General features: G+C 43.9%; 2 protein-coding genes across 3 annotated transcripts in view; one reads left to right on the top strand and one right to left on the bottom strand.

Annotated features, from left to right (window-relative positions):
* The window catches only part of RNF2 (ring finger protein 2), a 33,875-nt gene extending 33,102 nt beyond the window's left edge, over nt 1-773 (bottom strand). The window contains exon 1 of one of the 2 annotated variants that reach the window (XM_056523662.1): nt 592-773. The gene's annotated coding sequence lies outside the window, so the exon portion shown is untranslated. Of the gene's footprint in view, nt 1-298; nt 531-591 lie in introns of those variants that run through there. The other variant, XM_056523660.1, reaches the window with a different exon arrangement.
* Nucleotides 404-14,982, top strand: LOC130277430 (uncharacterized). The gene is made up of 3 exons (XM_056528099.1): nt 404-827; nt 13,140-13,266; nt 13,929-14,982. Exons 1-3 carry the CDS (start codon nt 404-406, stop codon nt 14,821-14,823), a joined length of 1,446 nt encoding a protein of 481 aa, XP_056384074.1. The 3' UTR covers nt 14,824-14,982.
* The last annotated feature ends 10,048 nt before the right edge of the window (nt 14,983-25,030 follow it).

Below are 25,030 nucleotides of genomic sequence, written 5' to 3'. Positions count from 1 at the left end.
CAGAGCTTTTAAGAATGGAATGTGAACGCAAGTCTGAGCGCTAATTGGTTGCTATGGGCAACAGAGACCATTTATCTAATTGAATGTCTCATTCAGCTGCTCAGTATAGCAACAATTGTATCAGAAACTGATTAAAAAGACCAACGGTCTGTTGCCCATAGCAACCAATCACAGCGCAGCTTTCATTTCCCAATCTGCTCTTCACAACCGAAATCTGCTCCGTGATTGGTTGCTACGGGCAACAGCGAGCGTTTGGCCCTTTAAACCGTTGTCAACGGCATTTCGCAAGGTAAAATACCTGCACGACAGGTCGCGACATCCTCCTGTAAGCCCCGCCCCCTGGTGACAAGATGATATATAGGTCGCAGCTGTCAGTGATGCTGCAGTAGATGTCAATTACGTGATGACACACTGTACCGAATCCCGAGCTGTAGATGCAGCCATTATCTACGTGTCCGTACAGGAGATCCATGGCCGATATCATTGTCCTGTAGTCACACCGCTCAGACAATGGCTTCCCCCTCCCCCCTCCGATCCCTACACTATGGCCGCAGCCCCGCGTCCTGTCATCTGGGGGCGCCACATACTCACCGGGGTGCGGGGTGTCCGGCCTGCGGTGCGGGGTGCGGGCTCCTGGGGCTCGGCTCCTCCAATATGGCGCGGGCCCAGCAGCATCCGCAACAGAGCTTGGGAAGATGCCGCACCGTGTGAGGGGAGGAGAGATGACGGAGGAGGGGAGGCCAAAACCCGGGGCGGAAAGGGACGGACGGGATGTGAGAGGAGGGACGGCACAAAGAGGAGGGGAGAGACCGAGGTGTCCCCGGGAGGTGAGTGATGGACCGGGGGGAGGAGATATAGACAGGTGGTATATATATATATATCGGGGTACAGGGAGAATATATATATATATATATATATATATATATATACAAGTGGTAATGGAAATATATATATATATATATCGGGGTACAGGGAGAATATATATATATATATCGGGGTACAGGGAGATATATAGATATATACAAGTGGATATGGAAATATATATATATCGGGGTACAGGGAGATATATAGATATATACAGGTGGATATGGAAATATATATATATCGGGGTACAGGGAGATATATAGATATATACAGGTGGATATGGAAATATATATATCGGGGTACAGGGAGAATATATATATATATATATCGGGGTACAGGGAGAATATATAGATATATACAGGTGGATATGGAAATATATATATATCGGGGTACAGGGAGATATATAGATATATACAGGTGGATATGGAAATATATATATATATCGGGGTACAGGGAGATATATAGATATATACAGGTGGATATGGAAATATATATATCGGGGTACAGGGAGAATATATATATATATATCGGGGTACAGGGAGATATATAGATATATACAGGTGGATATTGAAATATATATATATCGGGGTACAGGGAGAATATATATATATATCGGGGTACAGGGAGATATATAGATATATACAGGTGGATAAGGAAATATATATATATCAGGGTACAGGGAGATATATAGATATATACAGGTGGATATGGAAATATATATATATCGGGGTACAGGGAGAATATATATATATATATATCGGGGTACAGGGAGATATATAGATATATACAGGTGGATATTGAAATATATATATATCGGGGTACAGGGAGATATATAGATATATACAGGTGGATATGGAAATATATATATATATATATCTCGGGGGACAGGGAGATATATAGATATATACAGGTGGTAATGGAAATATATATATATCGGGGTACAGGGAGATATATAGATATATACAGGTGGATATGGAAATATATATATATTGGGGTACAGGGAGATATATAGATATATACAGGTGGATGTGGAAATATATATATCGGGGTACAGGGAGAATATATATATATATATCGGGGTACAGGGAGAATATATATATATCGGGGTACAGGGAGAATATATATATATCGGGGTACAGGGAGATATATAGATATATACAGGTGGATGTGGAAATATATATATATTGGGGTACAGGAGATATATATACACCAGGGAGACAGGAGAAAAATAATACAGTGGTCCCTGAACATACAATCGTAATCCGTTCCAAATGGACCATCGTTTGTTGAAACCATCGTATGTTGAAGGATCCGTGCAATGTAAAGTATAGGACAGTGGTCTACAACCTTGTAGATCACAGACTACAGAATAGCATGCAATGTCAGGCTGCTGCTTCCAAAGCCGGCAGGATATTGTCATGTATAAAAAGAGGCATGGACTCAAGGGACAGGGACATAATACTCCCCCTTTATAAAGCATTGGTACGGCCTCACCTGGAATATGCTGTTCAGTTTTGGGCACCAGTCCATAAAAGGGACACTGCGGAGTTGGAAAGGGTGCAGAGACGTGCGACTAAACTAATATGGGGCATGGAACATCTTAGCTATGAGGAGCGATTAAAGGAGTTACAATTGTTTAGTCTTGAGAAGAGACGTTTAAGGGGGGATATGATAAACGTATATAAGTATATTAATGGCCCATACAAAAAATATGGAGAAAAACTGTTCCAGGTTAAACCCCCCCAAAGGACGAGGGGGCACTCCCACCGTCTGGAGAAGAAAAAGTTTAAAGGTCTAAAGGGGCGACACGCCTTCTTTACCGTGAGGACTGTGAATTTATGGAACGGTCTACCTCAGGAACTGGTCACAGCAGGAACAATTAACAGCTTTAAAACAGGATTAGATACATTCATGGAACAAAATAACATTAATGCTTATGAAGAAATATAAAATCTCATCCCTTCCCCAATATCGCGCCACACCCCTACCCTTCAATTCCCTGGTTGAACTTGATGGACGTATGTCTTTTTTCGACCGTACTAACTATGTAACTATATAACCTGCGGACCTCCAGATGTTGCAAACCTACAACACCCAGAATGCCCGGACAGCCAACGGCTGTCCGGGCATGTTGGGAGTTGTAGTTTTGCAACATCTGGAGGTCCGCAGGTTGTAGACCACTGTTAGAGGAAGTTATACTCACGTGTCCCCGCCGCTCCGGACCGTCACCACTCGTCACCGCTGCCCTGGATGTCGCCTTCCATCGCTGTCGCCACGTCCCCGAGGTGTCCCCGACCCTCCGGCAAGGCCTCTGCTTCCCCGGCATCCTCGCTCTCCAAGGCCGCCATCACGTCGCTACGCACGCCGCTCCTATTGGATGACGTAACGACGTGCGCAGCAACGTGATGACGACGATGGAGAGTGCCGACGATGCAGGGGATCCCGAAGAGGACGCGCCGGAGCCCCGAGGACAGGTAAGTGATCATCAGCGGACCACACGGGGCACCGTAAACGGCTATCCAGTGGCAGCTGAAGCAGTCTGCGCTGATAGCCGTTTATGTGATGGCCCCCGACATACAAAAGTATCGTATGTTGATGCTGTCTTCAACATGCGATGGCCCTGAGAGGCCATCATATGTTGAAATGATCGTATGTCGGGGCCATCGTAGGTCGGATGGTCACTGTATATATATACAGTCATGGCCGTAGTTGTTGGCACCCCAGAAAGCATCTTCTAAAGATGAAGTACAAGAAAACAGTTTGCAGATGACAAAAATACTAAGTACATGGATTACTGGAACCATGTCCTGCTGTCCTATTAGACCTGCAGTCCGATGTTTTCAGCAGATGATGCCAAGTTCTGTAAAGGGGTTAACACAATAGAGGACAATGCACTGTATATAATAGATAACACAATAGAGGACAGTTCACTCTATGTAGTAGATAACAAAACAGAGGACAGTGCACTGTATATAGTAGATAACACTATAGAGGACAATGCACTGTATATAATAGAATAGATAACACAATAGAGGACAGTGCACTCTATATAGTAGATAACAAAACTGAGGACAGTGCACTGTATATAATAGATAACACAATAGAGGACAGTTCACTCTATGTAGTAGATAACAAAACAGAGGACAGTGCACTGTATATAGTAGATAACACTATAGAGGACAATGCACTGTATATAATAGAATAGATAACACAATAGAGGACAGTGCACTCTATATAGTAGATAACAAAACTGAGGACAGTGCACTGTATATAGTAGATAACACAATAGAGAACAATGCACTGTATATAGTAGATAACACAATAGAGGACAGTGCACTGTATATAGTAGATAACACAATAGAGGGCAGTGCATTGTATATAGTAGATAACACAATAGAGGGCAGTGCATTGTATATAGTAGATAACACAATAGAGGGCAGTGCATTGTATATAGTAGATAACACAATAGAGGACAGTGCACTATTACAAATGGATCTGGATAGGTTGGAGGTTTGGGCTGAGAAGTGGCAGATGAGGTTCAACACTGATAAATGTAAGGTAATGCACATGGGGAGGAAAAATCCAGTCAGGGAGTATGTATTAAATGGTAAAACACTGGGGACGACTGACATGGAAAAGGACTTAGGAGTTTTAGTTAACAGTAAATTTTTGAACCCTCTCCAGCTCCACTATACAGTTGCCAAAGCTTCCCACTCCTCTTCACATATTTCCCACATTCAGGCACCGACCAATCGGGATCGTCCCTCACGGTCTAAGCCGGTAGGTACACCTTAACTTCCTCACACATGGAGAAGAGAAATGTGAATAGGAACAAATGCTGGAGTGTTGAGAGCAGAGCACGGAGGTACAAGAACTAGACGAGAATGGAGGGAAAACATCAGAGGGCTTGGGTCAGTACTGCACAGCACCTCAGCAGTGAATCCACTGCCACTATCTTGGTCCTCCTGATATCGTTGTCACCATGTGTGTTATTCAACTTTCCCAAACTTCTGTGTGACAGAGAAGCTAATCTGCCATTTAGGAGTCTGGGAAAGCTAAATTGTACATTGTGACAGCTTTTCTAGAAACAGAACCCAAAAAAGGGGGACACTAATGACTCATTACAGTGATCCCTCAACTTACAATGGCCTCAACATACAATAGTTTCAACATGCAATGTTTTTTTCTGGACCATTGTAACTTGAAACCAGACTCAACATACAATGTACAGACAGTCCAGATCTGTGAAACCTGTCACAACTGGAGGAACTGACCAATCAGAATGGGCATTCACTGGTAAATCACCTCTATTACTGGAGTGCATGCACTGACTGGTGTCTGGTAGCGCCCCCTACAGTTCAGGGAGGAACTACAAGTTCTGTACTACTCCTTACCTGTGCCAGGGTTATCTGCTCCTTTGGACACCAAGTAAGGGCGGCTCCATTTAGGACACTGTGTGTACTGTATAGGACCCTGAAGAAGCTCCTGTTCTCTACATAAACCATTGTTTTCCAACCAGGGTGCCTCCAGCTGTTGCAAAACTACAACTCCCAGCATGCCCAGACAGCCAACGGCTGTCCGGGCATGCTGGGAGTTGTAGTTTTGCAACAGCTGGAGGCACCCTGGTTGAGAAACACTGACATAGACAGTGATTTACAGCTCCTAGCTCCTTTCTTACTTTTATATGTAAGGATTTGTTTTATCTATATTAGTTTTCTACTTATTTTTCTCTAATCCTCACTTTTTTCCTATTTTAGATGACATTTTGGGAGCTTCGGAACCAATTACCAGGTTTCCATAGAGTTATGGTCTCAACATACAATGGTTTCAACATACAATGGTCGTCCTGGAACCAATTAATATTGTAACTTGCGGGACCACTGTATATATATATATATATATATATATATATATATATATATTTATATATATATATATATATATATATATAGACAGGGTGGGCCATTTATATGGATATACCTTAATAAAATGGGAATGGTTGGTGATATTAACTTCCGGTTTGTGGCACATTAGTATATGTGAGGGGGGAAACTTTTCAAGATTGGTGGTGACCATGGCGGCCATTTTGAAGTCGGCCATTTTGAATCCAACTTTAGTTTTTTTCACTAGGAAGAGGGTCCCAAACTTATTGGGAATTTCACAAGAAAAACAATGATGTGTTTGGTTTTAACGTAACTTTATTCTTTCATGAGTTATTTACAAGTTTCTGACCACTTATAAAATGTGTTCAATGTGCTGCCCATTGTGTTGGATTGTCAATGCAACCCTCTTCTCTATATACTGCTATATACTACTATATACACCGCAGGAGAAATGCTAGCACAGGCTTCCAGTATCCGTATACACTGCTATATACTACTATATACACCGCAGGAGAAATGCTAGCACAGGCTTCCAGTATCCGTATACACTGCTATATACTACTATATACACCGCAGGAGAAATGCTAGCACAGGCTTCCAGTATCCGTATACACTGCTATATACTACTATATACACCGCAGGAGAAATGCTAGCACAGGCTTCCAGTATCCGTATACACTGCTATATACTACTATATACACCGCAGGAGAAATGCTAGCACAGGCTTCCAGTATCCGTATACACTGCTATATACTACTATATACACCGCAGGAGAAATGCTAGCACAGGCTTCCAGTATCCGTATACACTGCTATTTACTACTATATACACCGCAGGAGAAATGCTAGCACAGGCTTCCAGTATCCGTATACACTGCTATATATGACTATATACACCGCAGGAGAAATGCTAGCACAGGCTTCCAGTATCCGTATACACTGCTATATACTACTATATACACCGCAGGAGAAATGCTAGCACAGGCTTCCAGTATCCGTATACACTGCTATATACTACTATATACACCGCAGGAGAAATGCTAGCACAGGCTTCCAGTATCCGTATACACTGCTATATACTATTATATACACCGCAGGATAAATGCTGGCACAGGCTTCCAGTATCCGTATACACTGCTATATACTATTATATACACCGCAGGAGAAATGCTAGCACAGGCTTCCAGTATCCGTATACATTGCTATATACTACTATATACACTGCAGGAGAAATGCTAGCACAGGCTTCCAGTATCCGTATACACTGCTATATACTACTATATACACCGCAGGAGAAATGCTAGCACAGGCTTCCAGTATCCGTATACATTGCTATATACTACTATATACACTGCAGGAGAAATGCTAGCACAGGCTTCCAGTATCCGTATACACTGCTATATACTACTATATACACCGCAGGAGAAATGCTAGCACAGGCTTCCAGTATCCGTATACACTGCTATATACTACTATATACACCGCAGGAGAAATGCTAGCACAGGCTTCCAGTATCCGTATACACTGCTATATACTACTATATACACCGCAGGAGAAATGCTAGCACAGGCTTCCAGTATCCGTATACACTGCTATATTCTACTATATACACCGCAGGAGAAATGCTAGCACAGGCTTCCAGTATCCGTAGTTTCAGGTGCTGCACATCTCGTATCTTCACAGCATAGACAATTGCCTTCAGATGACCCCAAAGATAAAAGTCTAAGGGGGTCAGATCGGGAGACCTTGGCCCACGACGACCAATCCACTTTCCAGGAAACTGTTCATCTAGGAATGCTCGGACCTGACACCCATAATGTGGTGGTCACCATCTTGCAGGAAAAACTCAGGGAACGTGCAGCTTCAGTGCAAAAAGAGGGAAACACATCATCATGTAGCAATTTCACATATCCAGTGGCCTTGAGGTTTCCATTAATGAAGAATGGCTCCACTATCTTTGTACCCATATACCACACCATACCATCAATTTTTGTGTTCCAACAGTCTTGGAGGGATCTATCCAATGTGGGTTAGTGTCAGACCAATAGCGGTGGTTTTGTTTGTTAACTTCACCATTCATATAAAAGTTTCCTCATCACTGAACAAAATCTTCTGCGTAAACTGAGAATCCTGTTCCAATTTTGGTTTTGCCCATTCTGCAGCACCTGAAACTACGGATACTGGAAGCCTGTGCTAGCATTTCTCCTGCGGTGTATATAGTAGTATATAGCAGTGTATACGGATACTGGAAGCCTGTGCTAGCATTTCTCCTGTGGTGTATATAGTAGGATATAGCAGTATATAGAGAAGAGGGTTGCATTGACAATCCAACACAATGGGCAGCACATTGAACACATTTTATAAGTGGTCAGAAACTTGTAAATAACTCATAAAAGAATAAAGTTACGTTAAAACCAAGCACATCATTGTTTTTCTTGTGAAATTCCCAATAAGTTTGATGTGTCACATGACCCTCTTCCTATTGAAAAAACAAAAGTTGGATTCAAAATGGCGACTTCAAAATGGCCGCCATGATCACCACCCATCTTGAAAAGTTTCCCCCCTCACATATACTAATGTGCCACAAAGAGGAAGTTAATATCACCAACCATTCCCATTTTATTAAGGTGTATCCATAGAAATGGCCCACCCTGTTAAAAAAAAAATATATATATATTTAGCTTTCTGGCTACTAACTTTTTTGCTAACTCCTTGATTCATTACTAATTTGCAAGCCCTAATGTACACAGTGACTTCACCAGCAGAATAGTGAGTACAGCTCTGGAGTATAATACAGGATATAACTCCGGATCAGTACAGGATAAGTAATGTATGTACACAGTGACCCCACCAGCAGAATAGTGAGCGTAGCTCTAGAGTATACCAGATGTTGCTCCTGAGTTACATCATATATTTAATATAGGATGTAGCTCAGGAGAAGATCTGGCATACTCCAGAGCTGTGCTCACTCTTCTGCTGGTGGGGTCACTATGTACAATTTCATTATTTATCCTGTACAGTGGATTAGATTGTGATATTTGTACACGGTGACTCCACACCAGCAGAGTAGTGACTGCAGCCCTGGACGTTTAATACAGGATAATCTCTCTGCGGGCTCCTTCCCAGGCTCTTTTCTTTGTATGACAACTATTTAAAGTCCACTTCGGACAAAGTTTGAAACAGGGGCAGCGTGAGTTTATTCAATACTAGTGTCAAGATCCAGACTGGGAATGGAGGGCGAACTACTGGCCTTTAATTCTTAAGGGCCTTAAAGGGGAAATAAATGTTCCAAACACTGTTTTCGCGCTGCGGGGGGCGGCCACGACCCTCATGACATCACAGCCATTGCATTGAGGGGACATTGCCGTGTCGTCACAAGGGGCGTGGCCGACATTTAGTGCCGAACACTGGACAGTGGAGTACCCCTTTAAAGAACCTAGTAATTAAAGGGTTAGCAGAATACTTTTTTATATGTCAGAACATTTATTGCCATGATAAAATTGTTTGCATTTAGTCATTTTTTGGTAACCTGAAGAAACTGCAGGATGGAAATGACTGATATCTACAGTTTAGATTGTTGTAGCCTGGAGGAATTTGTTTTCCATAACCCTGTGTAGACACAATTATCAGATTCTTTTTTTTTTTTGGAGATAGAAGGGTAGAAACAACCCCAGCTGGTTTAGTCTCTCCTCTCAGATCCTAAGCTGTCAGATGTAGTTTGTTGATCTGAGGATGGAATGTACCTGGAGTAGAAGATCTGGCTACAGTAGCAATTTCCAGAACGTGCCACGTGGGAGATGATAAATTGCTGGAAACCAGGCCCTGCTCGTCCAATATGGGGCTACCACGATTGATCTCAGGGCTTCTGCCAGAACTTTGAAGTGAGCTCTCAGAATGGAACAGGTAGAAAAACATACAATGAACTTCTTCCAGGTGAACGCACTCAGAACTTTGAGTTTGTCTGACCTTTTTAGAGAGCAGAACTTCTAAAAATTTCTGTTTTCTCTCATCGACATGAGGTCCCAAGATGGGCAACCCCACTTATCTATGAGAAGCTGAAAATACCCAAGATTAAGAGAACACTCCCCTGGTAGAACCCTCTTCCAGCTTAAAAGATCGGCTTTAACAAGGGCTCGAACGGGTACAGGGCTAAAAGGATGGCCTTCAACTCTTGGAAGATTGAAGATCTGCTGGATATGGCTGTAGGACATTGTCCTTTAACCAATGAATGCCTAGATGAGCACCCCAACTTGTTAGAGATGCATTCGTGGTCATCACAATTTGTTCTTTGAAATGAAATTCTTTCCCCTTCATAAGGTTTGTGTTGATCCTCCACCAGTGTAGGCTCTTGTGGGTTACAAGAGATATCTTTATTGTTGAAGCAATAGAACAGGGATTCTTGTACCAGCAGCATAGAATCTCTCCCTGTTACTCTCTCATAGGGCTTTTCTCCATCCCTGTGGTGCGCACTTTACTTCAGTCAAATTCAACTCATTCACTGCATGAGTCTATGGAGTAAATGAGTTAGACAGGGTGACCAGCCGGGGAGTGCAGAGTGCTGCCAGATACTTCACTGGGTTATAACTTGTGATGTCAACTTTTGATATGTCTTGACATGTCAAAAGTTTCTTCAAATGACAGTAACAGTTAGAGGGGTACTCCACTGCCCCATTGTTCCGAACATTTTGTTCCAAACACTTGGAGCGGGCGGCGGGAGTCGTGACGTCATGACTACGCCCCTCGTCATCACACCACGCCCCCTCTAATGCAAGTCTTTGGGAGGGGGCGTGGTCGTGGTGGGATGTCAAGAGGGGCGTGGTCATGACGTCACAACCCCCACCATCGGCACCCAGCGTTGTAAACAAATGCTGGGTGCTGCACAGAGATTGCAGGGGGATTGGATAGGGGATAAGATGTCTATGGGCAGAGTACCCCTTTAAAGACTATAGCTTTTACTTTTTTTTTATCATCTAAGTCTTTATTTAAAGCTTTTGTAGTTTTTACAGCAAAAATAAACATCCTCAACACCGTCCCTCCCTCCCAAAAACATGTGTATAGCTAAAAAAACAAAATCAAGTGTAAAATAAAGACATATTGACAAAAAAGTGGTTTGTTGTGTTAATTTTCACCATCGGACCACACTGTATACTAGTAACAGTTACAGATGTATACACTGCCAATGTATAGCATTGGGGTATGTGGGGAACCTTTACATTGAGGTTCTAGAATGGATTAGACTTTGATCCAACCCAGAACTGAAAAACTAGAGCCCCTATTACACTACGGAGAATCCCACCTGCACCTGATGGCCATTGATTTTAATCGGTTTCTGGTGCTCTGTTTACACATAGGAATTTCCACGATGGAACTCCTGACAAGTATTTGGATTCAGGCAGAAGATTTAACATGTTTAAGGAGTAGTTTAGAAAAATGTATCCCCCCTGCAAAGGATATCATGGGGGTCGCACGCTGGGCCCCCCCCCCCCCCCACGATCTCCTGCCCAATTCTCCCCATACACGGACCTGTGTCGACCACTGCACGAAGAAGTTGACTCACCTTCTCCATGACACACCTTCTCCATGACGCACCTTCTCCATGACGCACCTTCTCCATGACGCACCTTCTCCATGACACACCTTCTCCATGACGCACCTTCTCCATGACGCACCTTCTCCATGACGCACCTTCTCCATGACGCACCTTCTCCATGACGCACCTTCTCCATGACGCACCTTCTCCATGACGCACCTTCTCCATGACGCACCTTCTCCATGACGCACCTTCTCCATGACGCACCTTCTCCATGACGCACCTTCTCCATGACGCACCTTCTCCATGACGCACCTTCTCCATGACGCACCTTCTCCATGACGCACCTTCTCCATGACGCACCTTCTCCATGACGCACCTTCTCCATGACGCACCTTCTCCATGACGCACCTTCTCCATGACGCACCTTCTCCATGACGCACCTTCTCCATGACGCACCTTCTCCATGACGCACCTTCTCCATGACGCACCTTCTCCATGACGCACCTTCTCCATGACACACCTTCTCCATGACGCACCTTCTCCATGACACACCTTCTCCATGACACACCTTCTCCATGACACACCTTCTCCATGCATCTATGGAAGAGCTGGAAAGCTGAATTGCTGTGCAGGAGATTACAGGGAGGCCCAGTGGTCGGACACCACACGATTATACACTTATCTCCTACGCTTTGCATAGGGGATAATTCTTTCTAAACCGGAGTACCCTTTAAAATATTCCACCGAAATCCATCAGAAAAGTATGTATGTCAATGAAACAGCGTTTAAAATGAAATGACCGCAGACATAAGCACCAATACCAGATGAGGTCTGCTCCATGCAAAAGATCTGAACAGAGAAACTCTGCTCATAAATTCTGGTCAAGCATCTTCCCGCACATTACGGTACTCGGAAATGTGTTGTCGTCAATGGAGACAGTATATGTCCAAGCAGTCCTAGTGGTTCCTGAATGTACAGAACGTTGATCAGTTTATAGAGATTTGCTGTTAAGTCTTTTTTCTTTTGGTGAATTTAAAGTTCCCTTTTAAATCCAACTTGACTGAATACTTCAAAACGTGAAAAGGAGCTCAAACGTACTGAAAAGTCAAAGATTGGAAACAACTCAGATCTTGCTTGTTTTTAGTGAGAGAACTGCAGTCAGTACAACCCATAATTATCAAGATGGGGGGCTTTGTTGTTACTAAGGAAACAGTGACATGATCTCCATGGTTTCCATAGGAATGTGACAGCCATATTTCTTAGAGAGTTGCATATAGGCTTCCTAATAAAAAATAGCCAGCAGGGCATTGTTACCTGCACCCAAAGGTGAGATTCACATTTTAAGCAGGATTCCTACTAGGCAAGCTGGGTGCCTGGGGTGTAGTGTGCTACAGAAATGTTTTCATACCCCAATAGTCTACAATTACAATATTCCAAATGTACTTCCTAATAAAGGGGTTATCCAGTGGGAAGGGGGGTTGTGAACTATGCCCATTCTGCAGTAAGCATAGTTCACAACCCCCTTCCTGGCGAATTACCCCTGTAATTTGGAATTCTTTCTGTCGTTTCATAAGCATTGACATTATGCTGCTTGTTAATGGCATCAATTTAGTAGAAATTGGCATGCAGGGGATTTAAAGGCTATAGACACCTTTGCACTTTTTATTGTTTTATTGTTATTGTGCAAAATAAAACATTTCTACATATACTTCCTTAAAGGGAATCTGTCATCTTTATATGCTGGTAAGAGCTGTAGACACTATTGGATAGCTGTTAGGGTATACAGACAAATTGTACTTTTCCTGGAGCTGATGGTGGTTGCCAAACTTATCAAATGTTTTTTTAATTTTTATTTCTCAGCTAAGTGTCGAGGAGGTGGTGCTAAGCTGCTCAAGTGCCTGGTATGCCTACTCATTCTCCCTCACCTCTCAGACCCTCCTTCAGTTACATACAGGGCTCTCTACATCAGACAAGGAAGGGATCGGAGGTATGTGCAAACCAGGGGGTGTGTAAGGCTGTGACACTTGAGCAGCTCAGCTCCACCTCATTGAAACTTAGCTGAGAAATAAAAAGGTAATTTTATAAATTTAGTGACCGCCATCAGCTCCAGGAAAGGGACACTTTCTTATCATACCCCAGCAGCTATTCAACCGTGTCTAAATCTCAGACTGCAGCCGGGACACAGACAAGCTCAGCACTGCTCCCTGCCGGTAAATCAGACCGGCAGGAGCCAGCACTGTGCTCATAGCACAACAGGGCATACTCCTGACTGCATGCCCTCATTGATTTTACTATCTGAGCTCCAATCTTTCTTCTCTCTGCACATTTGTAAACAGAGAGGAGAAGATTCAGAGCTGCCTGCTACTGTGTTCACAGCCTCTATGCTGGGCCACGCCCCTTTCCTCTCTCACACTATGATGGCTGAATGAGCAGCCAAGAAGGCAATAAATCAGGTAGAATGAGGGGGTTTTGAATGAAAAGAAACACAGGGAGTGTCAGTGAGAGTCAGGGACAGATTGGGGGGGGGGGGGGGGAATAAAGAGAGTTTAGATCCTGATAGGTACTCTTTAAACCTCATAGGCTAATATTGCTGTCCATATGCAAGAAACCTTGCGAATGTAATTAAGCTGTTATATCCTTTATTTACAGCATGCCGTCGTGCATTGTGAATGGATGTAACAGTTCCTGGAAGATTAAAGATCCGGATTTAGTTCTTCATTCTTTTCCAAGGGATATAAATATAATAAAAAGATGGCTGCTGGAGACACCTCAGGACTTTGGGGACTTCGAAGCTATGTGTCAAAAGATTTTCCTTAGTGCAAAGGGAGCTTTTCGTATCTGCTCCAAACACTTCAGTTTTGACTGTTACGAAGTCAGAGGAACAACTCGATGCCTAAAAAAAGATGCCCTGCCGACCATATTTCCATCAGCATCCTCTATCAAAACCTCCAAATCCAAAAGTGTCAAGAAAGACGAGAAACCGATATGCAGCTTTGCAGGCATCGAACGCTTTGATCATTTGTATGCTCGCTCGCCGCTACTTTCGTGTCCTACAATATCTGTGTCCATCGCTTCTTCCGATGTGATCGATGTTGATTCTGAACAAAGCTTATCGGAAGAAACTGCTGTGACGGTTATAGAATTACCGATACATCAACCTAACAGAGATCACCGCAGAGGATTCATGAGAAGGGGTGTCCGCACCAGCCATACGCGGTCCATTGGTACTATGACTGATTATTTTCCAGGCCAGGTTCATAAATCCACACAAACTGATCCTGTGTTCGGCACTAAAAACAAGAAAGTAATGGCCAATATTTCCAAGTCGAATAAAACACTCGGCATACAGTGCCATGTTGTAGAAGAAGCCATAGGCGGTACACTCATAAGCAGTAGGACTTCTGAAAATAACCTTAACCAAGAGTCACCAAATGTTTACCCATCAAAGTCCCCTCAGGTCTGGATTGCACCCATTCCTTCAAAATCCAGGAGGGTTATTTGCAGGCAACTGGAAAGACAACACCCAATATTTTATATGATTTAGGTCAGTGTGAACAGTTCAAGGACCAAAACTATTTTGATCCTGCATTTGGAAATCTGATTACAGAAAGCTGTATCTTAAAGGGGAACTCCAGTGAAAAAGTTTTTTTCATATCAACTGGCTCCAGAAAGTGAAACAGATTTGTAAATTACTTATATTAAATTTTTTTAATCCTACCAGTAACTAATTAGCTGCTGAAGTTGAGTTGTTCTTTTCTAGCCGACAAAAGTGCTCTCTGCTAACACCTCTGTCTGTCTCAGGAACTGTCAGAGCAGGAGAGGTTTGCTATGGGGTTTTGCTCCTGCTTTGGACAGTTCCTGAGACAGACAGAGGTGTCAGCAGAGAGCACTGTGGTCAGACAGAAAAGAACAACTCAACTTCCGCAGCTGATAAGTACTGGTAGGATTAAGATTTTTAAATAGAAGTAATTTACAAATCTGTCTAACTTTTTGGAGCCAGTTGATATGAAAAAAAAATTCACAGGAATACCTCTTTAAAGATGGCAAAAATTAGAAAATTCTTATTAGTATCCTTGTTTAAAAAAATGTGAGCTGCAAATATAAAGTAAAATCTGCTATGTTATCCTTCTGCGAAGCTTCAAGAATTCTGTGGAAATCTTGATTTTGTTAAAAACCTCTATAGTTGGCATGATCGTCCAACCATCTTATGTTTATGAAAATTCCTGACGCTCCCAAACACATGATTTTGGGGGAAAGTGATCGGGGCTGTTAAAGGGGTACTCCCACCCTAGACATCTTATCCCCTATCCAAAGGATAGGGGATAAGATGTCTGATCGCGGGGGTCCCGCCGCTGGGGACCCCCGCATTATTGCATGCGGCACCCACCTGTGTTCTCACCGGAACCGCTGGAGGGTCTGAGTCGCGACTCCGGGAACGGAAGTCCGTGACATCAGGACTCCGCCCCCCGTGTGACGTCACGCCCGTCCCCTCAATGGAAGTCTATGGGAGGGGGCGTCACGCCCCCTCCCATAGACTTGCATTGAGGGGACGGGCGTGACCCCCGCGATCAGACATCTTATCCCCTATCCTTTGGATAGGGGATAAGATGTCTAGGGTGGGAGTACCCCTTTAAATTTCAAACCCAATCATTTTGCTTTCCCTGCAGATAAGCTGCCATCTGAGGCATAACATGGATGTGTATGGGGGGGGTCTGGAGGAACGCTCTAAGCCGATAGCTATTGAAGATGAATGGGTACCTTTTGTAGCCCAGGATTGGACTAATCTGCACACTAGCTGACATTTGTGTCCTCCTTTTGTGCCTTGTGGTCTTTACATTTTATGTACCGTGTACATGTGTTGGACGGTGTTATTAGTTTTTGGCTTGTGCTATGGCTGACTTTGGAGTGAAGTATTGGCCTGTAACTAGGTAGAAGTTCCAAATCAACCTTAATTTTCCATTTTAGCATCTAATCACAGTACTCAGCCTAGAGCTGTATATAGTACCATGGCTTAAAGGGGTTATCCAGGAATTGGAAAACATAGCTCATTTCTTTTAAAAACAGTTCCCTGTCTGTCCCCAGGTTGGGTGTGGTATTACAACTTGGCTCCATTCACTACAATAAAACTGAGCTGCAGAACCACACCCAACCTGGAGACAAATGGGGAGTGTTTTTGTGAAAGAAATTAGCTCTGTTTTTCTATTTCTGGATAACTCCTTTAACACAATCATTTTTAAAGACAAAATATACAGGTGTTAGTCGCCATTGACATTATGCTATACTTGATGTACTTGATACTAACTTGATGCAATTATTGTTGCAGGTCATTCCTCTTGAAAGGGTTCACGCACCTTTGCAATAGTTTTGTTCTTTGCATGAAAAAACAACTTTACTCACCCCTAAACTTCCTCAGTGTCCATTGCCGTAGTGCTGTGTTTACATTGTGTACATAGTGCAGTTTTTCCCAACCAAGGTGCCTCCGGCTGTTACGAAACTACAACTCCCAGCAGGCCCAGACAGGTTGTCCGGGCATCCTGGGAGTTGTAGTTTTGCAACAGCTGGAGGCACCCTGGTTGGGTAACACTGACATAGTGCATGTGATGTGCTGTACAAGTAGGATGAGACAGCTGAAAACAGTAAATGGCTGCAGCATCTCATGCTTAAAGGGCCATTACGCCCTCTCCCATAGACCTGCGTTCAGGGGGTGTGGCTGTGACATCACGAGCCTCCGCCCGGCATCGCCAGTCATCCGGCATAGAGCGAAAGTCACTCTGTGCACCGGATGTCTGGGGTGCCGCAGCCGAGATAGGAGGGGGTCCCCTTTGGATAGGGTATAAGATGTCTAGGGGCGGAGTACCCCATTAATGTACAGGGTGGGCCATTTATATGGATACACCTTAATAAAATGGGAATGGTTGGTGATATTAACTTCCTGTTTGTGGCACATTAGTATATGTGAGGGGGGAAACTTTTCAAGATGGATGGTGACCATGGCGGCCATTTTGAAGTCGGCCATTTTGAATCCAACTTTTGTTTTTTCAATAGGATAGCAACACCGCAGGAGAAATGCTAGCACAGGCTTCCAGTATCCGTAGTTTCAGTGTGTGAAGAGTGGGAGAAGAGGGTTGCATTGACAATCCAACACAATGGGCAGCACATTGAACACATTTTATAAGTGGTCAGAAACTTGTAAATAACGAATGAAAGAATAAAGTTACGTTAAAACCAAGCACATCATTGTCTTTATTGTGAAATTCCCAATAAGTTTGATGTGTCACATGACCCTCTTCCTATTGAAAAAACAAAAGTTGGATTCAAAATGTCCGACTTCAAAATGGCCGCCATGGTCACCACCCATGTTGAAAAGTTTCCCCCCTCACATATACTAATGTGCCACAAACAGGAAGTTAATATCACCAACCATTCCCATTTTATTAAGGTGTATCCATATAAATGGCCCACCCTGTATACATGGTCACAGCAGCACTTCCAGTTGAAAACTCTGGGATGGCAGCGAAATTAGTGGAGGGTAAAGGGGTGTTTATGCTGGTTCCAGCCATGTAAGGAATTTATTTTAACTACTATAAAAAAAAATGTTTACAAAAAAAACCTTATAAAGTAATGGCATGGAGCTAGGACATGCAACGACTTCATAAATTTTGGGGTCCCACTTTTGGGAACCCCATTCATCATGGGGCCCTGCTGCAGTTCCCTACACAGCCAATGACTAGGACATGACTGTTCAGGGGGAAACAGTGAAGGTGAAGCAGTGACATGCTATCACTTTATAAGATGGGAGAAACCTATTGGAGACAGGAAACACAGGGGGCATTTTTGTTTTGGCAAGCATGCCTCACCACATGGCATTTTTTTGGCTTTTTAAGGCTCATTGGCAAAACCGTCAGGCTCTGGGTATGGCCTTTTTTCAAGACATTATGCCGTTTTTACTTCTATAGATTTCTAACTGAAATCATTAAGTCCCATGATGAAAGAATAACATGTCTTGTAAAAAGAAAAAACAGGGTCTAAGACGGCAAGAAAAAAACGCCTATACAATTTTTTTGTGGTGTTTTCTTTCTGGCCAAAAGGGGCCTGTTGGTAGCCTTAAAGGGGTTCTTCGGTGGGAAAAAAACATTGTCAAATCAACTGGTGCCAGAAAGTTAAACAGATTTGTAAATTACTTCTATATAAAAATCTTAATCCTTCCAGTACTTATCAGCTGCTGTATGCTCCACAGGAAGTTGTGTAGTTATTTCCAATCTGACCACAGTGCTCTCTGCTGACACCTCTGTCCGTGTCAGGAACTGTCCAGAGCAGGAGAGGTTTGCTATGGGGATTTGCTCCTACTCTGGACAGTTCCTGACACGGACAGAGGTGTCAGCAGAGAGCACTGTGGGCAGACAGGAAAGAACTACACAACTTCCTGTGGAGCATACAGCAGCTGATAAGTACTGGAAGGATTAAGATTTTTATACAGAAGTAAATTACAAACCTGTATAACGTTCTGGCACCAGTTCAGTGAAAAAAAAAATTATTTCCACTGGAGTGCCACTTTTTTAGGAGAAAAAAAATCTGGCAACTTTGTTTAGCCCAGCACAGGAACTGCATACACCTTATTATTTATCTCAGTTGTATTGGCGCAGATAAAAACATTTGCGGCTATGTTATTCTCCTCCATTCTCATAGCTTCTACCCCTTCTGGCCACACCAGCTGCCAATTGAGAGAGAGGGTCACACAGCTAAGGCCCAGACACTGTTCATGTATAACCATTGGAATGGTGGCTGTGTAGTTCCATTTGGCCAGTAGGATAAGAGGAATGTACTGCTTAGAGAACAACACACAATATTTTAAAGGGGTACTCTGCCCCTAGACATCTTATCCCCTATCCAAAGGATAGGGGATAAAATGTCTGATCGCGGGAGTCCCGCAGCTGGGACCCCCGCGATGGTTGTGCAGCACCCGGCGTTCATTTACAATACTGGGTGCAGGTGGCGGGGGTCGTAATGTCACGGTCACACCCCTTGTGACGTCACACCATGCCCCCTGAATGCAAGTCTATGGGAGGGGGCGTGACTCCCATAGACTTGCATTGAGGGGGAGTGGTGTGATGAAACAAGGGGCTTGGCCGAGACGTCACAACCCCTGCCGCCCCCTCCAAGTGTTTGCAACAAAATGTTCTGAATGCTGGGTCAGCGGAGTACCCCCTTAAGGCCTTCCAAACTTTAGCCTTGTAGACTGTTAAGCAGGTAGCACCCATTACACCATTGTAAATAGGGCATCTCATTGATGCCCAGTCACAGACCCTCTTTAATAGGCATTATGTATTGTTGGAAAACCAACTCATTGTACTGTAAATTTGGAAAAACTTTGTTTCAAACTGTGAAAAATCATTGTACTGTACAGTCCAAAAAATGATGTAGTGACTCTTAAATTTACTATTGTAAATAATGCAATTATTGTAATACTGATAGTGGGGAAGCATTTTTAGGATTTTGTTACAGTAGCTTAATCTAACGTAATAAAATATTATTTTATTTGTGCTTCACAACTAAATCCATTGTTGTTAGCGCTGTTATTCTTTACAACCAAAAATGTGGAAACTGTAACAAAGTAACAAGGTGGAAAAAAGAATATTACATTTTTGTCTGTTTCCAGTAATCCAGAACTTTGCCAAAGAAGCGGAAAGGCCTACATTTTAGATGCAAATCAGAATATTGAGAAAAAGCCAGAGGTTATTATGTTCCTCCAGATTAGCCATGGTCCATCTGGCCAGTTTAATAAGAGGGGAGCCCTAACCTTTCCTGTTTTCGTCGCTGCTCTACAATCTTACAAATGATTCGTATCTAGTTTCGGGGTGACCGACATCCATGAGCCTTGTACTTATGTGCTTTAATTGAATCCATTGGGATTAGAATAAAACTACATGCAAGACAACCCCTTAACACGTAAATTGACCACTTCTTTTGCTTGGGTGCCACATGCTTGTCAGATATGGTCAGGCCAGAAGCTGTTGGCCTAGTCCACGGCTGTGAGGTCCCTACATACCACTCATCGGGTGAACTCATTCCTCTCCCACCTTCACTCAACTCTCAGCTGACTACACACTGGCTGGCTAGCATTAAAGGGGTACTCCGGTGTTTTACAACTTATTCCCGACTCACAGGATAGGGGATAAGTGTCTGATTGCTGGGTGTCCAACCACTGTGATCTTGAGACTGCATGGAGCGCCCCTTCCATTCATCTCTATAAGAGCACCAAAAATACACGAGCACTTAAAGCATCCCTCTGAACAACAAAAAAAATCCCATGGATGTTACAATGCAATTAGCATCCTGTTCATGTCATTTTTTATCAGTTTTCAGTCAAGTTGAGGCCAAATATCTGCTCCAAAGCCTGTTCATTTCCCCTACATTCCTCTCCCTAGCAGGGGGCGTGTCCCAAGCAAACGTACTTTGTTAATCGGTCACGTGGCACAGAGCTAGAAGCAAAACTTTTGGCATCTCTCTACAAAATTCAAATTTTTTTAAAAATGATAGTGCCCATTTAAAGGGGTTATCCAGCTAAAAAAAAAAACATATCCCCTATGTTCAGAACAGAGGTCGACTCTCCCTGCTAAACATTCTGGTCCCCACCTTCCGAGATGTACTCATCTCAGCCAGTCACCCGACTGCAATGGTGTCCCACCTCAATTGGTGTGATTGGCTGAGCCAGCCGTCACTGCTAATATAAGTACATCTCAGGAGATGGGGGCTGAAGGGGGGTGGAGAGTCAGGCCCTTTCCTGTGGATAGAGGTTATGTTTTACTAGTTGGATAACCCCTTTCAGCATTAAAAGGGGTTATCCAAGAATAGAAATACATACTACTTACTTCCTGAAACACTGCCACTCTTGTCCACATGTTGTGGGCGGTATTGCAGCCCAGTTACATTGATGCCAATTAAGCCATGTTGTTATATTACACACACCACCGGAGGAGAAATGTTGCTGTTTTGGAAGAAAGCAGTTAGGATTTTACAATCTTGGATAACCCCTTTATGTTCCTTCCTTCAAGGTTTCTTCAGTTTGAGAGTTAGGTAAGTCTTTCACAGACATAACTTTTGCCTGGATGGCAGTAAATAAAAAAAAATTCTGCAAAGAAAAAAAACGTATAAAACAATTTCACACAGGTTTTTTTCTGGCATTTTTTTGAAAATGTGAAGTGCATTATAAAGTATTGGGAAATATAAGGAAAGGACTTATACTTCTTCCTCCTGGATTCACTTATGGCTTTGACTCAAAAACTGCAGTGTGGAAACCTAGCCTAAATACATTAAGGGTACGTTCACATGAGCGGATTTACAGCGTATTTTACGCTGTGGATCCGCTTGGTGAAGGCCCGCTCTATGCTGTCTTTACATGTGCCTGCTGGTAGCGGCAATACGCCGCGACGAGCAGACACACTGCAGTATACTCGCACATCGCAGCCGCTCTCCCTGCTCTGAGCTAGGCAGAGAGCTCCCGCAATGTGCGAGTATCTGCTCATAGCGGCGTATTGCCGCTACGAGCAGGCACATGTAAAGACAGCATAGAGCGGGCCTTCACCAGCGGATCCGCAGCTAAATCCGCTGCGAAAATCCATTCGCGTGAACGTACCCTTAAGAGGTATTCCAGTTTTTTTTTATTTGACTATGCTACAGGGGCTGTAAAGTTAGTGCAGTTCATAATATAGTGTCTGTACCTGGGTGTGACGGTGGTCTCGCAATTCTGTGATTTTTGCCCCAATACTTCTTTTTAACAGCATACAAAATTACTCATGTCTCGGGTTTTCCCAGGTTGAAGTGCATCGAGACGTGACATCACAAGTCTGATGATGACAGGGAGTCTGTCCTGCTTCAATGGGTGGAGCGACCACTGGGTGGGAGAGAGATCATTTTGCAACAGCTGGAGGCACCCTGGTTAGAAAACACTGGTCTTTTGAATGCAATGCATCTCAGTTGGGTTTCAATAGGTGGGGTGGCTGATGTGTGGGAGGGAGGAAAGTGACCTCAAACTTACAAGCATTGAACTATGGGATGTGTAGTTTGAGAACGAAATCTAACAGGAAATACCAGTTCACAAAAAGTTAGCCACAGTGTTATGGTAATCTCACATTAATCTATGGTAATCCTTCCTAAGCATGTCCATTACTGTCTGGCAGGTACGTACAAAAATCACCTTATGGTGGAGAACCCCTTAAGGCAGCTTGCAATGTATTGGAACAGATAAAAACTGCAGAAGAAAAATGCTTACATGTTAAAAAACAGCCGCTCTTCTATGGTCCCCTGCACTGAAGTATATATACACCTATTCATATTTGCCGCAGAGAGTTGTGATTGGCCAGATGGTTCCAGCCAATCACAACTCTCTGTGGGAAATATGAATATGTGTATATATACGGCAGTGCAGGGGACCATAGAAGAGCGGCCGGCCACATCTATACATTATACAGGAGGATCACAGCGGGTGTCAGGAGTGACACGGGGGATCTGTCTATTAATGCAGGTACTACAGCTCCCAGCATGGAACAGAGTGTGCTCCATGTTGGGAGCGGTAGTACCTGCAGTTAAGAACAGATCACTCCTGACACCCGCTGCGATCATCCTTCATCCCTGATATGTGGTTCGGCTTTCTCCTGCGCTCACATCTCTGCTCTGTACTCCGGCCGGCCATTCACTCATTCATATTTCCCGCTGAGAGCTGTGATTGGCTGCCACCATCCGGGCCAATCCCTACTCTGGGCGGAAAATATGAATGAGTGATGAGTATTTCTATTCACATCACCGGCCGGAATATAGTGCAGAGATGCGAGCGCTGTATAGAGCCGCTCCACATCTCCGCAATAGAAAGGACGATCGCAGCGGGTTTCAGGAGTGACACCCAGGGAGATCTGTCTAATAGTACAGGTACTACTACTCCCATCATGGAAGTCTGTTCCATGCTGGGAGTAGTAGTACTACCTAAAAACTTTAACAAATAAAGAATAAAAAAGGGAAAAACACACACACACACACTACATTTTTGTTATTATCCGCTACATTTTTAGTGCCCTGCTCGCCCACATAAATTGATCCCTGTTTAAAAATGTACATTTGTTAAATACATTTTTTTTTTTTGGTACTCAACAAATTTTGAAAAAAACGCCAAAGGGGCCAAAAATGCAATTTCCACTCAAATGCAAAAATGCCAGAATAAATGCCAGAAATGACATCAGACGCATGAAATTGCACTGGCGTTTTTTTCAAACAAAAAAAACACAGGAAAAAAAACAAGTGGAAACTTAGCCTTAAAGGGGTTCTCCGGTGCTTACACATCTTATACCCTATCCAAAGGATAAGATGCCTGAACGCGGGAGTCCCGCAGCTGGGGACGCCCGTGATCATGCACGCGGCACCCCATTTGTAATCAGTTTGCGGAGCTATCACGCATCAGGCTTGCATTTAGGGGCGAAGTCGGCCCTGTAGTCGCCCGTAATCAGACCCGGAGCGAACACACTCCTGGTACTGATTACAAACCGGGTGCCGCGTGCATGATACCAGGCGTCCCCAGCTGCGGGACTCCCTCGATCAGGCATCTTATCCCCTATCCTTTGGATAGGGGATAAAATGTCTAAGCACCGGAGAACCCCTTTAAAGGGGTATTCCGCCCCCAGACATCTTATTCCCCATCCAAAGGATAGAGGATAAGATGTCTGATCACAGGGATCCCGAAGCTGGGGACCCCTCCAATCTCCCTGCTGCACCCAGCATTCGTTTAGAGCGTTGGGTGCAGCGCCGGAGACTCTTGACATTGCGGTCACGCCCTGCTTGCAACGTCATGGCCACACACCCTCAATGCAAGTCTATGGGAGGGGGTGTCATGGCCGTCATGCCTCCTCCAAATAGACGTGCATTGAGGGGGCATGGCCGTGACGTCGCAAGCGGGCGTGACCGTGATGTCACGAGCCTCCGCCCAGCATTTCCAGTCATCCGGAATGGAGCGAAGTTCGCTCCGTGCACCGAATGTCTGGGGTGCCGCAGCCGAGATCGCGGGGGTCCCCAGCGGTAGGACCCCCCAAGATCAGACATCTTATCCCCTATCCTTTGGATAGGGGATAAGATGTCTAGGGGCAGACCATGGTGCTGTTAAGGATGTATGGTGCAGGCTCCTGGCTCGAGCTTGCGCTATGCTTGACAGCACCCATCTGATCTTTGTAGCTGGGGGGGCTACAATTAATAGCCGACAGTGGCAACTAAATGACGCTGTCATTGGTGGTGCAAGGCCTTCTCTTGCTGCGGATCCTCTTCTATTGATAAGGCCTGTCTGAAGCAGCCTCTACCAATAGAGCACAGTTAGCAGAGATCAGCACGTTACAGACGTACTGCACTGATCTCTATGACCAATCAAACAATTGCTCATAAAACACTCCCTCTAGGGGGACTAATAAAGTGTAAAAAAATATATAATTTATAAGTTTTTACATACATAAATTATCCCTTTCCATACTAAAAGTTTAAATTAAATTTCCCAGAATAAATAAACATATCTGTGGTCCTTGCTGAATGTCTAGGCTCATAACTTCATCTAGTTTCATGTATTACACATTGACCAATCCGTTAAAGGGTACTTTACAACTTATCCCCTATCCACTGGATAGGGGATAAATGTCTGATTGCGGTGGGTCTGACCGCTAGGACCTCCCACAATCTCCTGTCGACATGCCCCCTCCATGCATCTCTATGGGAGTGCTGGAGAT

The sequence above is a fragment of the Hyla sarda genome, chromosome 6, assembly GCF_029499605.1.
Source record: "Hyla sarda isolate aHylSar1 chromosome 6, aHylSar1.hap1, whole genome shotgun sequence".
Lineage (NCBI taxonomy): Eukaryota > Metazoa > Chordata > Amphibia > Anura > Hylidae > Hyla > Hyla sarda.
Note: the sequence above shows the minus strand (reverse complement) of the source record. Positions and strands in the feature narration are given on the sequence as shown.